We start from the raw sequence: 13273 nt of genomic DNA on the forward strand, positions 1-13273 counted from the left end.
TCATAAGTTGCTGCCTACTGCCGCAAATTATAAATTACTATATAGTCACTTTAGTTTTTGTCCTAAGTTTAACTTCTTTAATTTTAACTAAATCTAAAGAAATATATACCAACATTTACACCACCAATTAGTTTCATTCAATCTATCATTCAATATATCTTACACTTATTTGGTATCTTAGATATCAATATGTATTCTATAAACTCTTGCACTTATTTGATGTTTTATTAGACGTCCATATCTATATTTCTATAAACTTGATCGCAGTTCAAGAATTTTAGCTTACAACAAAGCAAAAGTGAATTGCGATTTGGGAGGAAGTACATGATAACGAGCATGGAAGGCAAGGCAGCAACGCCACGCCAAAGGCAAAAAAGTCTAGATCATTCTGCATCTATTCTTCAAGCAGCGAATTCTGAAACCTACAAACAGTTGGTATAGGTAGAGAAGGTAAAAAACAACTTCGAGCCTACTGCATAGACCATTGTGTGGCGCCAACATCATGCCACGAACTGGTGACCACAAACAGTAGCATGTTGAACCCAATTGAGAATGCTACAGAACAAATATCCAAAATACTCTCAATGACTCATAGAATCCTTGTCCAAAAAATAAAAGATGACTCATAGAATGTGCTGATTGAATGTATGCCGAGGGTCCCATCACATGTGACTGGTTTCAGCTCACAGGTTGTGGGGCTGGCTCTGCGGTGGCTGGTGCAGGTCTTTGTTGAAGGAGAGGTGAAAGCGCCTTCACAACTATGCTCATGTTGGGCCTGAACTCTGCTTCGTATTGCACGCATAGAGCTGCCACTGCAGCAAGCTGCAGGTTGAGTCCAAGGGATTACATCAATAAAAGATGGCCAAATTAACGTAAAACATCATTCACATAGACATGTACGAGGGGGTAAAATGTCAACCTTAGCGACTCCCTTTGGAGGATATTCTCCCTTCAACCTGGGATCCACACATTGCTTCACCTTGTCTTCACTTAACCTTGGAGTAGCCTGAAAGAAAGAAACAAATGTACATAAAAGAAGTCAGAATGAATACTTCCCTACCTTTTTCTGATCTAGCTTCTGGGGTTTACTGACAAAAGACCATCACCAATTCAGACCCGATAAGAATCAGTTCTCGCTTTTCAGTAAGACTTGGTGCCTAGATACTAATTGGCTGATGAACAGAACCTGAGAGTGGCTTGATTTGCCTATGTTCCTACCCAAGTAACATCTAAACAACTAGGCTTTTTTTGAGAAACCAAGTCAGTATGTCAATAGCAGTATCCAGTAAAAACTAGGCTATTTTTGCAAAACCATGTCAGTATGGCAATAACAGTATTATTGTACAACAACACATAAGCAACCATTCTCCAATGTAAGTTAGCAAAATAACTTACCCATGTGACTAAACTTTGTTGTCCTCGAGGCATCGTGTGATCTACTGGTTTCCTTCCAGTCAAAAGTTCCAAAAGAACTACACCAAAGCTGTAGACATCGCTTTTCTGTGTCAGCTGGCCAGTCATAGCATATCTGTACAAAGTAGTGCCAAATTTAGAAAGGCAGAAAGAAAAATCAGGGCTTTAAATATTTCTACAGTTCATGCATAAAAAAACTATTTTCACCACAATGTTACAATATAAATCCTTGATCTTGCTAGATTTATGGTACTGTAACCCTATCATTAGTTGATTAATTAATTATAATATGAAGCAACATTGATAACAAATCAACCAATGTAATCAATCCAAAATAACCAATCAAGGGCAGAAACAAATGTAAGCTTGGTATTCAAAAGTTTCAAAAGTTCATGGATAAAAAAATTATTTTCACCACAATGTTGCAACATAAATCATTGATCCTGCTAGATTTATGTTACTGTAACCCTATCATTAGTTGATTAATTAATTATGAAATGAAGCATCACTAATAACAGATCAACCAATGTAGTAAATCCAAAATAACTAATCAAGGGCAGAAACAAATGGAAGCCTGGTATTCAAAAGTTCCAAAAGAAATGTCAGCATGTCTTGATAGCAAAAGGCATGAACAAAGCATGCAGCCCATATTATCTTGGGCACACTATTGAAATCAATAAAACGCCTTATAAAAAAAAATCAAGAAAACAAAAAAAAGGAGGCCAGCCTCTTGCACCCAAATTTCTTGAAGAAATTACCTGGGTGTATCCTGTCATGTTAGCATGCATTTAGGGAATACAAATACAACAATTTAAGATCAAGTAGGGATGCCATAAAAGCTTGTTCACTAGGTTGAAGTAGGTTGTTGATAAATTAAATGGCACTGATTTAATTTGCAATGTGAAGTTCTGCAAAAGGCTTTTTCCAGTGTGGTGTTTCTTTCCTGATTGCTGCTCTCCTTTACAGTTTGTTTTCTTTCTTCCCGTGGTTTACCTTTTTGGCTTAGGTTGCTTCCCCTATATTTTTTAATAAACAGCAGGTCCTGCCAGTTTACATTCAAAAAAGCTCTGCAAAAGGCTCCAAAATGTGTACTAAATCCATATATAGCGGATTTTGGTATACATGGGATACGATAGCAAGTAGCATATGGCAAATTATCGTTTTCAGGTGGCCTGCCAGGATGTAAAAATACACTATCTTGACATATTAGTTTTGTTGTTCAACATTCTTAAAAATGAAATAATCAAGCACATGTACTAGAGTTTTTTGGTCAACACAGGTAGCTACCTTTTGAAATATTGAAGATAAAAGGGACTAAAGACCCAAAGATTAGCAGAAGTTCAGGTTCAATACTGATGGTATTTAATATTTGATATCAGTTCAAGAAAACCTACTGTGACTGCTGACTGTAATATATTATCAATGCCGCACTGGGTAACCTAGTGTGAAAAAGAATCCCTATGGTGCCTCCACAGAAACAACTATTGTACACAGATGAAAATCAAGTAATGTGGTAGCTATGTCACTATATGATGACATATCCACTTTACAAGCGGTTATGTTAATATACAATGGGAAATCACTATAAAAAACAAGAGCTTATACGAATAACATATATATATGTAGTTACAAGTGATTTAGAGTACAATTGTGCAAACAAAGTTCTGTCATAATATTCTCATCATCTACCTAGCCAAGGTCCAGCTTTTCTTAATAGGAATGCATTTCATTCTATTAACCAAATGGCACAAGTAAAATGCTGGCCAACTGACTCCATACAAAATTCAGTGCCTTGCCAACCCAAGTACTGTTGTCATGCAGGGTTCATGCCTTGCAAGGACATTGGTCTGGCTTTGTTAATGGAACTAATGATTTCAAAAACAGTAATGTTATAAATCAGCATACTTGCTAGTGCAAGTGTTAGAAGTACCTGTACTTGTATGTATCCTCATAAGAACGTAGAATTCAATGTCTTTGATATGTAATAATTACGCAGATAGATGACGGCGAGGGAAAACAAAAGATGGCCATAGTTTTATATGTAGTTATGTGCATAAATGACTGCAGGAAGAAAAGTGACCCAAAGGTTGACTAGCATCGTAGCATGTACTACAGTTACCAGGTAAAATTCTATGGCGTTGGTGTGTTTCATATTCCTTGCAACCATGGTATAGATAAATAATTTTCTGTTCAACACAAGGATCAAGAGTATTGGTTAGGGCAGCCATTTGTCTTTTGACAGAGGCTGCCTGTACATCATGGGTTCGCAATATGGTTTTCATTTTCTTCAAAAAAAAAAAAGTGCCTTCAGTTGTTGGCATGCATGTGTGCTTCCCACATCTGCCACATGCCCACATCTTTGAAGAATGAGTCAATGATAACCTTTTTTTGTGAAAGCTTGAACCATGATAGCTTAAGTAACAAAACTACCAGTTACATATTTCACAAAAAAAAACACCTTGTCGCCATAGCAATCAACAAGGCAAAAAGGGCGTACCCAGTGCAGAGAGCTCCCGCTCTGTGCGGGGTCTAGGGAAGGGTGTTAGTGGCAAGCCTTACCCTCGCCTGTGCAATGCGAGGAGACCGCGACTCGAACCCGGGACCTTCCGGTCACAAGCGGTAAGACTACCGCTTGCACCAAGCCCGCCCTTCATAGCAATCAACAAGGCAAGCATGCTAAAATGTAGTAGCTAATAAAAATGAGCACAGTTGCACAAACGACCAGTTAAATCATTATAAAGAATATAAAGTCATTAAGGTGGCAGTCAGGGCTTAACTAAACTGGCATGAAAGCTACACTAAGTTCAAGGTATGAACTAGGAAACCTACAGTTGAGCTGAGAAAGCTGCAGTCAGAGTAACGTTGACGAAAATGAATGTGTCACAAAGAAGATAATTATTATGAATAAGGATATTAGACAATTACTCAGGTGCGTGATATCCAAAAGTCCCCAATACACGAGTTGAATGGAGCCGAGCTGCCATATCTGGTGCTTGGTTCAAAAGATTGAAGTCTGCAATTTTTGCCTTGAAATCCTCAAACAGCAGTACATTGCTTGATCTGATGTCCCGATGGATGATTGAAGGCTGAACCTTTTCATGCAGATATTCAATGCCTTTTGCAGCCTCAATAGCAATTTTGACCCTCTGCATCCAGTCAAGTACAGGTCCAGGCTGCGCGCCTTGAACACCTTTTCTTCCTGTTGTACAAAGGAATATGATGCAGGTCCATCACAGATGAGTATGACATCCTAAAGAATATAATGTGTGCACATGTGACATGAAAAGGGTACTGAATGCTTAACATCTTACCATGTAAAACATCATGAAGCGAACCCATGGTTGCAAATTCATATGCGAGTATACGATAATTCCCATCCACACAGTAACCCAACATCTCAACAAGATTTTCATGTTTTAGCTTTGATGCCAGTGAGACCTGCAACACAGAGAACATATGTATTTTCTTATGCTTCCCCTTCTGACATTATCAACTACGTATGAGGACACAAAGTCAAGAAGCTTAAAGTGCTGCCAGTGCTCACCTGTTTCAGGAACTCATCATTAGGCTCATTTTCAGATGCATCAAGTTTTTTAACTGCCGCTTGCCTCCCATCATCCAAAGTGGCATGATATACTCGTCCATAAGAACCTTCACCAATCAGAGCACTCGATCCAAAATCATCAGTCTTTTGTTTCAAATCATCCAACGACAATTCAGGGACATCAATTGTAGGAGGGAAGAACTCTGGCTCAGGTTGACTAACAGGAGATTTTGAAGACTTCTGATTGGCTGAAAAGATAAAAGTTAAATCAGCAAAGACTCGAGATACAAATGACATAACTAAAAGGTGATACACAAGGATTTAATAGTTAATACATACTCCCTCTGTTCCGAATTATAAGACGTTTTGGCTTTTCAAGATACATTGCTTTTACTATGTATCTAGACATGTATATCTAAGTGCATAGCAAACATATATGTATCTAGAAGCCAAAGCGTCTTATAATTTGGAATGGAGGGAGTAGGTCTTAAATGAGTCATTCAAACAAATTCTAGCAAAAAAAACTTGGAAACTTCTGTTCAAAGAGAACACCTTGGGAACAACACAAGGAAGAATACAAATAAAAGACATGTATTATGAGCATTGTATGACTTGGGTCCCTTAAAAAGAGGAGGAGATTGGACAATCTAAGCATATATATGACATATTAAAAACTAGGTGTGGTGTTCCAACACTTCTTTGTCTACCTTCCAACACAGTGAATTAGGTCCCCAAAAAGAACAAGGGCAAATTGTGTAACCCAAAGGAAACAAGTAGAAATAGGGTTCCGACACAGTTTTGTCTGCGTAGACAGGTGTGTATATGTGATATGAGAAACACTATAATGAGATTTTTGCATCTGATGACAGATGTTCAAGCATTTTATATAGAGAACAATATGATGGCATCTTTGTATCTGCTATCTACACAGTTGATATAGGAAACTACAACGTATCCCTGTATTTGCCAGTCTTAAAATTATACTAAGAAACACTATGGTACCATTGAATTTTCTCTGTGTTAATTTGCTATGAGAAACACTATGATGGTTTATCAAGTTGCTAGCCAGTCCCCAAAGTCATATCTGAAATTCTTGATCTACCTCGTCTTTATGTGTGAATCCATCAATAATCTGATTCATATTAAAAAAAATTGAAAACTTTCTGTGAATAGCCAGAAAACTGCTTCCAGCTATTCTTCAGACTCAATACGGCTGAGGTTTCCTAATTCCCATGAAGCGTCAAGAGAGAACAAAAGGTTGGTTCCTAATCCTATGTAACCTTCAACTGGCCCAATCATACCAGAATTCACAAGACCAAACAAAGACAAGCATTGAAAGCAAGCAACGTACGGTCTATCTTATTGCTCTGAGCTTTGGCCTGTTCCTTGTCGTGGCCATCTTCCTCGTCGTCAAAGTGGCAGTTACAACATAACCACTTCATATCGACGTCCCGTCACCTGTTGCCACTTCAGTACATGCAACAAAAACGCAAAACAGAGTTAGCCATAAATGGAAAGTTCAGAAAGAAAGCATTCCTCATACACGGCCAGCGTGGCTACATGCAACCAATCCGTCAATAGGTCCCGGCGTACAACCTGTCTGTACTCATCACACAAATTTAGTAAGGTGGTTAGCATGAATGCTAGACCTATTTGATGTGTGAGCTAACAAATTTGTTCACATAAATAGCAGTCCAAGTCTGAGAATAATTTCAATAAAGTCGGTACCATTTTATTTCTCTTTCCAGAGGGTTTGGGGTTATCCATTTCAGATAGTATTCATTATTCAGGTGAGTGGACGAGTGATTGCAGCAATGCGGGTCGCTTTCAGTCAGCCTTTTCGAGAAGCGCGTGGAGAGCAGTACTAGTACATCCTGGAACCGGAAGGAGATTCCAAGAAAAAAAAATCCGCTATAAGACCAAGTTCCTCCGCTATTACCAGGGGCAACCTTTGGTGTTTCCACCACCAATCCCAAAAGAAATTAACAAAAATACTCGGTACTACAGCATCAATCAATCAAGTAAATCCATGAACCCGGAAGGGGATTGGATTGGAGGAGCGGTCGCGCATCCGCCCCAGACAAGGAAGATTTGGATTCGAGGGCACGCAGGCGTGGAACGAGATAATCTCTCCAAACTGAACTGATCTCAACTCGAAAAAGCAAGCAGTCAATCCGAGGAACAAAAAAGTTAGGGCTTCCTTACCAGCGACCGACGAAACCAGTCGAGGTCCCGTCGGGATGGACGGACGGAGGGATCCTCGCTTAGCGCCGGCACCTACGACGGAGGCGGAGGACGAGCACAAGGGGGGAGACGCTGCGGACTGCGGTGCGCGCTGTCCCCAGTAAACTGAAGTCTGGGCGAGCCGTGCAGGGCGTGTGTTTCGGCGGAACAAGAGGGGGAGAATGGTGCGACCCTGCGGGACCACACAGCAGACCCCTTTCTCTTGATTTTCGCCAAAAAAAAAAGAAAAAAAAACAGACCCCTTCTTTTTTTTTCTTTTTTTCCCCCTTTGGATTTGGATTGGATGGACTCATGGACGGCCAAGGCAGGTTTAGGGAAGCAGCCAAGGCAGCCGTCGAGATTTTAAATTTGAAAGAGTTTTAGGGTCTCCTGATGTGTTGCTACGGATTTCAAAATTTATAAAATCTTATGTATTTTCTAGCTAATAACATATAAAAGAAATGTCTTGTGTGCATCATGATTTTGATTAAAGGCATGGGTAACCGAAATATTTTGTGTGGTCCAAATAGTTGTATGATACTGTACAAATCAGAAATCCACCTTTCACAAACCTTATTGGCATTAGCAGATTGAACGAACAAGGATGATAGTGAATTGTATGCATGGCTGCTTCACCTTAGGCTCGACCTCCACCTTCTTAGCATAGGATGTACCCTTGAATCCCCTTACCTAGGTAGAGCATGTGTTCAGAGCACTCACTACCGATAGGACAAGATCACTGGCTCCGGTAAGTACCAATACAAACTTAGATCAAGACACAGAAATTTCATAGATGACAACAAAGGAGATGATGAAATTAATGCTAGGTGGGCTGAAAGAACCTTCTGCTTCTTCATTGAGTCCTAGAGTCTCTTTCCTACCACGGATCGAGGAATAAACATACCACTACATGATGTCTCCAAGAGCAGTTAATAAGACATTAAATCCTTGTAATATTGTGCACACATGTATCACTAAATCAAAATCGGGGTAAGTAATTCATATTAGAAAGGCCGTATATTTTACACGGAATAACAGAAACTTAATGATATAAAAACAGAGTGGATGACCTGCATATACAAGTTAAGCAAAAGCTTTGATTTATTTGATCCCACTGCCTACAAGCGTAGCAACACAACAGGGCAGAGATCAGGACAAACCATCAGCGGTAGTCAGTTGGAGCCACAGCTCAAATTTGCGCTGCTCCAGGTGTATACTTGCTCTTATCAAGGCTGTCAATGGTTTTGAAATATAGTTGAAAGTTTGTTAACATCATATCCAACAATTCATTTTTAGTATCTACTGCTAATCATATTCTTTTATAACAATGACTAATTATAAAAAGGCGCAAAAAATAATATAATATTCACACTAAAATTCACTTGTTATATTATGTATTACAAATGGCCCCCATATTCATATCACCGGTCTGGATTGTAGACCATTAGCATCCACCTCGTGCCTTGCTGTAATCAAGACTAAGAGATGAATATTAACTTGGGAAATATGTATTGACTACCAAATGGACCAACAAAAATGTTTTGAGTTTACTATGAATCCCCTATATGATTTGGACACTCAAGGTCAGTACATACATATTAGAAAACTAATAAATAATCCAACATACTACATTTTCTAGATTAAATCGCTCTGTCTAGCAAATCATGTCCTTATGAAGATAATACAAAAGAACTCGCTGAAAAATAATGTAATGCAGCTGCTACGTTCTTAAAAAACCTAAAAAAATAAGTCAAGAATTCCTAGTAGAACAGGTTTACCAAGAGCAGCAATGATTCTAAATTCTTCCTGATGTAAATATCAAGCCAAATATGTGCTGACGTTTCCTAAGAAAGAAACTGGAACTACGTTAAGTTGAACAAAATATACCTTTGAAAAGACATCTAAGAATTCAATTAATAAGTTTTCTCCCGTTCCATTATGTGGAAGAAATATACTATGCTTTGATTTTCTGGGAGGATCCTCCAACTTCCCTGCCAGCCAAACACAGCTAGTAGGAACTCTCTACAAGCATAAATAAATAGGCCTGTTAGCCAGTTTACACTCAGAAAAGACTATAAATGGTTCAATGTGACTAATTGCAGATAAAGATATTTACCTCAGGCCCTTAGGGATGAGTTACACCTCCCTGGATATGGTAACTGACTGGTGAGGATTGATCACAAGAACATCAAAGGCGACACCATCTATCTATGCGGAGACCTCCTAGACATCATCAGTTGGCGCTCTGCTGGAAGCTGCCCCACTTTACATCACCAAGAGGATAGATGCACATCCAACCACCCCATCCAAGCTAGTTGGACCTCACTCGAAACTAGGATACGCAGGCTTGGCATGCTTTGATAAGAAATTAAGGGGACTTGTCAACGCTTGAGCATGATTAAGACCTCTCCTCACATGCTTACGTTGTGCTGCTCTGCACACTGCATCAGTGAATTTTTGTTTTGGTCATTAGCCATCACATAGTGTAACAAATGCATTTAATTCCATGCGTATTAAATTTGTTAACTGCATATATATTGTATGAGTGAGAACAAACCTCTAGACTTTTTAACAATAACCAGGGCTAGAAGGCACTCCTTTTATTTCACAACACTATGCAGTTTTTAGCAGCTTCCTTAATCCGAGTTGCAACATCTGCTGGTTACTCCTCCTCCTGCTGGTGCTCACATCATCGACGCTAGGGGCAAACCCACATTGGTTTTCCCTGGTGCACGTGCGCCATAGTAAAACAAAAAATTACTAATATGTACCTCAAAATTTCCATGTATTTCCTTTAAAATTATACATATTCCTTTATATTTGATAGAGGGTGCACTAGGGTTAGTTTTGAGTTGGCTTCGCCCCTGATCGACGCAATGCGACAACGGGGATTAGAGGGTTGTACCGCCTGGTCTACAGCCCAAGGATGAAGTTGATCTACAGAAGTAGCAGCAGCATGAACCCGACAATGAATGAGTGCAAGGATAGGCCCAATAGGATCATGCCTCCAGTGATATGCCACTATAGGCAACAAGGTACAATAAAGGGAAAATTACTCAAACCAATGCCCACTGAAGCAAAGCCACAAAACACCTAGACGGCGATAGGAGAGAGACTCATTCATCTATCAGTTACCTTCCCGTTGCAGAGCACAATGTTGATCCACAAACAACCATGAATTCCCCATCACAATGTAGCTGTAGAGCAACATGATGAATATGTTGATCCGCATCTCAAATCAACTAACCTAACAACAACAATCAATACCAACATGGAGGTTAGCCAATTCAATGCTGGGTTTGATTGCAGCTACCAGAAGGCAAGCCAATTAAGCCATGTTTCATTAGAAAGCAGCAACAAATCCAACCAAGAGATACACTTCTACGTCAGGAACAAAAGAAAAAAAAAGATCAAAGCTTTCAGCACTATAGATTTTTCACGAGGAGGCAGTTCAATCCATGGATCTCAACTGTGAGGGAGGATGTGCCCCTGTTCACCACCAACACTGGGATCTCCCTACTCCTCTTCGCTCATGGCCGCACCTCCTTGCCCACGGTCATGCCTCATCACCTGGCGGCCCACCTCCTCATCGGCGGTTGCTTCTCTTCCTTGCCCGGTTGCTGTGCCTCCTCGTCAGCGGTCGCCCCTCTTCCTTACCCCACAACTGCGCCTCCTCACCCGATGGCCGTGCCTCCTCGACACCGCCATGCTGGGGCCCGAAGCCTCACCTGACGCAGAGGCAGCGCCCGCTAGTGCCTCGTTCGTCGTGGTGGTAGCGCCCGTCGAGGCCTCCTTCGTCGTGGTGGTAGCACCCGTCGTGTAGGGGCTGGCGGCGGCGGCGGCGTGTGAGTGGGTGCGACGTGCTGGATGGGCAAAGGCGAGCGTTGGCGGCGACGATCCGCATTGGAGGCGTTAGAGGAGTGGTCCACATGGGTGGATGCATGGGAGCGAGAGGCTTTGGTGTCGCACCCGGAGATGTACAGGAGGGAGCAGCTTTGGTGTCGCACCTGTGGATGAAATAGTTATGAATGTTTTAGTTGTAGAGATTAGGATTCCTCAACTTAAGTGCTTCATGAAATGTCTAAATCTCTGTAATTCATATTAAATTATCGAGTAAAAATGTAGCAACGGATCTTAAACTTGGCCGCAAATGTCATTTAGGTCTCTAGACTCTTAAAATATTAATTGTGGTTTTTAAACTTAGCTAGAAGTGTCATCTAGCTAGACTAGAAACTAAGCATGTGCACCGTCACAAGCCCAAACAGATCATGCACAACCCCTCCTAGGCCTAGCGCCGACGTTGATGACGTCCAACATGAGGCATGAGTGATACAACATGTTATGTTTGTACAACTTGTTGTCCTTGCATGTCACCTTTCTATATGCTCTGCTAGAGATTTCATGCTTACTTTAACACCTAGGCTACGCTGGATTACGGGTGTTGGGGGATGCCACACGGCTTGGGGCCCCTAGCTGCATAAAGTCACTTTTGGCCTGTGTTTCGCCCGCCAGTACCTCCGTTCGCAAAACCCTTGGCGGAAGGAAACGTTAGTTTCTGCCCATCTTGCACAGAGGCGGCCCGTAGCTTTCGGCCTTCATTTCACCCATCGATACCTCCGTTCGGCAAAACCCTTAGCAGAAGGAAGCATCGGTTTCTGCCCATCTTGCGTAGAGGCACCCCATCACTTTCGACCTTTGTTTCGCCCATCGGTACCTCTATTCGGCAAAACTCTTGATGGAAGGAAACGTCGGTTTCTGCCCATCTTGCGCAGAGGCACCCTATTGCTTTTGGATTGTGTTTTGCTCGTCGCTATCTCCATTCGGCGAAACCCTTGGTGGAAGGAAATGTCAGTTCTCGTCTACTGGCAGATTGGCACTTGGGGGAATCTTTTCAGTGGGACAGTAACTGGCCGTTATATAGCATGTGACTACTTGCAGGTCTCTTCACCACTGCTGGTTGGTCATCTTGCCCTAGGGGCCCAGCGGAGGTCCAGGCGGAGGGGACCCCTTTGAGGAAGGTGTTGCCCGAGGAAGGCTGTAGGCGCGGGATGGACTAAAGGCACCTATAGAAAAGGGGAATATGCCCTATGATCTGAGTAGTTAGAAGGGCATTTTAGTCTTTGTAAAGGATATGGATGAGTATAAATAGAGCTCCATGTTAGCATTGTAAAGAGAGAGGATGGAACCCTAGTTCCTTAATCATTACACTTATACCCTTTGCTCCCACCTTTGTTCCCTTCTGTTCCTTTTGTTCAGTATTATGGTGCCTTCGATAGCTTGAGCAGCAGCCTGGTGTTCAAAGGCTAAGGCCTAGAACAACATTGGTGCCCACCATGGTTGTTGTTCGAGCTTACCATTGTCGGAAGGAAAGCAACCAAATCGGTGAGCGAAAGTCCCAAAGCATCCAAGGCTACAGCCGTTGCCGCTACAACAGATGCAGCTAATACCACCATAGCTTCCTTCGCTCAGTTTATAGACGTGGTCCAGCTTGACTATGATGCTTGCAAGCAGGGAGAGCTAATGGGAAGTCTTTCTATGGCCAACAAGAGGAGTGAAGTGGCCAATTCTACACAAACCCAAACTTTGAGTACGGCAAGTCCAAGTATCTGGCATTGGAACCAATGGTGCTAAACAAGTTGCTTCACTGTACCTTATTGCCCAAGATAGGTAACACCGACGCTATCCGAGGAAAGTACTATGTAACCATTAGGAGCTTTCTAGATGGTACCAAGGTGAATTGGATCGACTTCCTTGTTATGGAGCTGATGTGGTGCAAGCATGAGGTTAGGGGGTCCTTGGGTTACTAGCCCTACATCATGGCATTGGTAAAGCGCTTGGCAGTCCTGGAGGGCATTGAGGGAGTTAGGCACAAATCCTATGGTCCTCACTTCGATGACCCGGGTTCTTCCACTGAGGACATGCCTCAGCCTTAGGCTCCTTCAGCTAAGGTAGGTGAGCCTTCTACTCGAGGTGGTGCTCGCGGTCGTAGGGGGAATGCAGATGCTGCTGTTTTAGGTTGGGTGCCTCTGGTTGGTTACTTCGAGCCATTCTTCGAGGGATCCATGCTCAGGTCCAAGTGATAGTAGCATTAGT

The 13273-nt window shown here is 41.8% G+C and overlaps 1 protein-coding gene across 4 annotated transcripts; it reads right to left on the minus strand.

Moving 5' to 3' along the window:
• Positions 1–371: 371 nt before the first annotated feature.
• Positions 372–7371, minus strand: LOC136549625 (PTI1-like tyrosine-protein kinase 2). Of its 4 annotated transcripts, none has more exons than XM_066540973.1 (8): positions 7163–7371; positions 6309–6415; positions 4958–5205; positions 4725–4851; positions 4339–4612; positions 1396–1528; positions 920–1006; positions 372–822 (listed from the first exon to the last, which is right to left on the minus strand). In XM_066540973.1, the coding sequence occupies exons 2-8, from the start codon at positions 6397–6399 to the stop codon at positions 679–681; spliced, it is 1104 nt and encodes a 367-aa protein (XP_066397070.1). In that variant the 5' UTR covers positions 6400–6415; positions 7163–7371; the 3' UTR covers positions 372–678. The 4 variants fall into 4 exon arrangements, with proteins under 4 accessions (XP_066397070.1, XP_066397071.1, XP_066397069.1 ...); XM_066540974.1 differs by having other exon boundaries at positions 4958–5064; positions 6309–6424; XM_066540972.1 differs by having other exon boundaries at positions 6309–6424; positions 7163–7370.
• Between the last annotated feature and the right edge of the window lie 5902 nt (positions 7372–13273).

This window comes from Miscanthus floridulus, chromosome 4 (assembly GCF_019320115.1).
Source record: "Miscanthus floridulus cultivar M001 chromosome 4, ASM1932011v1, whole genome shotgun sequence".
Lineage (NCBI taxonomy): Eukaryota > Viridiplantae > Streptophyta > Magnoliopsida > Poales > Poaceae > Miscanthus > Miscanthus floridulus.

Coding starts and splice junctions, on each gene's coding strand:
- LOC136549625 (XM_066540973.1), bottom strand. CDS start 6,399: ATGAAGTGGTTATGTTGTAACTGCCACTTTGACGACGAGGAAGATGGC. Junction 5,206..6,308: donor TCAGAGCAATAAGATAGACC/GTACGTTGCTTG, acceptor TTATCTTTTCAG/CCAATCAGAAGTCTTCAAAA. Junction 1,007..1,395: donor AACAAAGTTTAGTCACATGG/GTAAGTTATTTT, acceptor TCTTTCTTTCAG/GCTACTCCAAGGTTAAGTGA.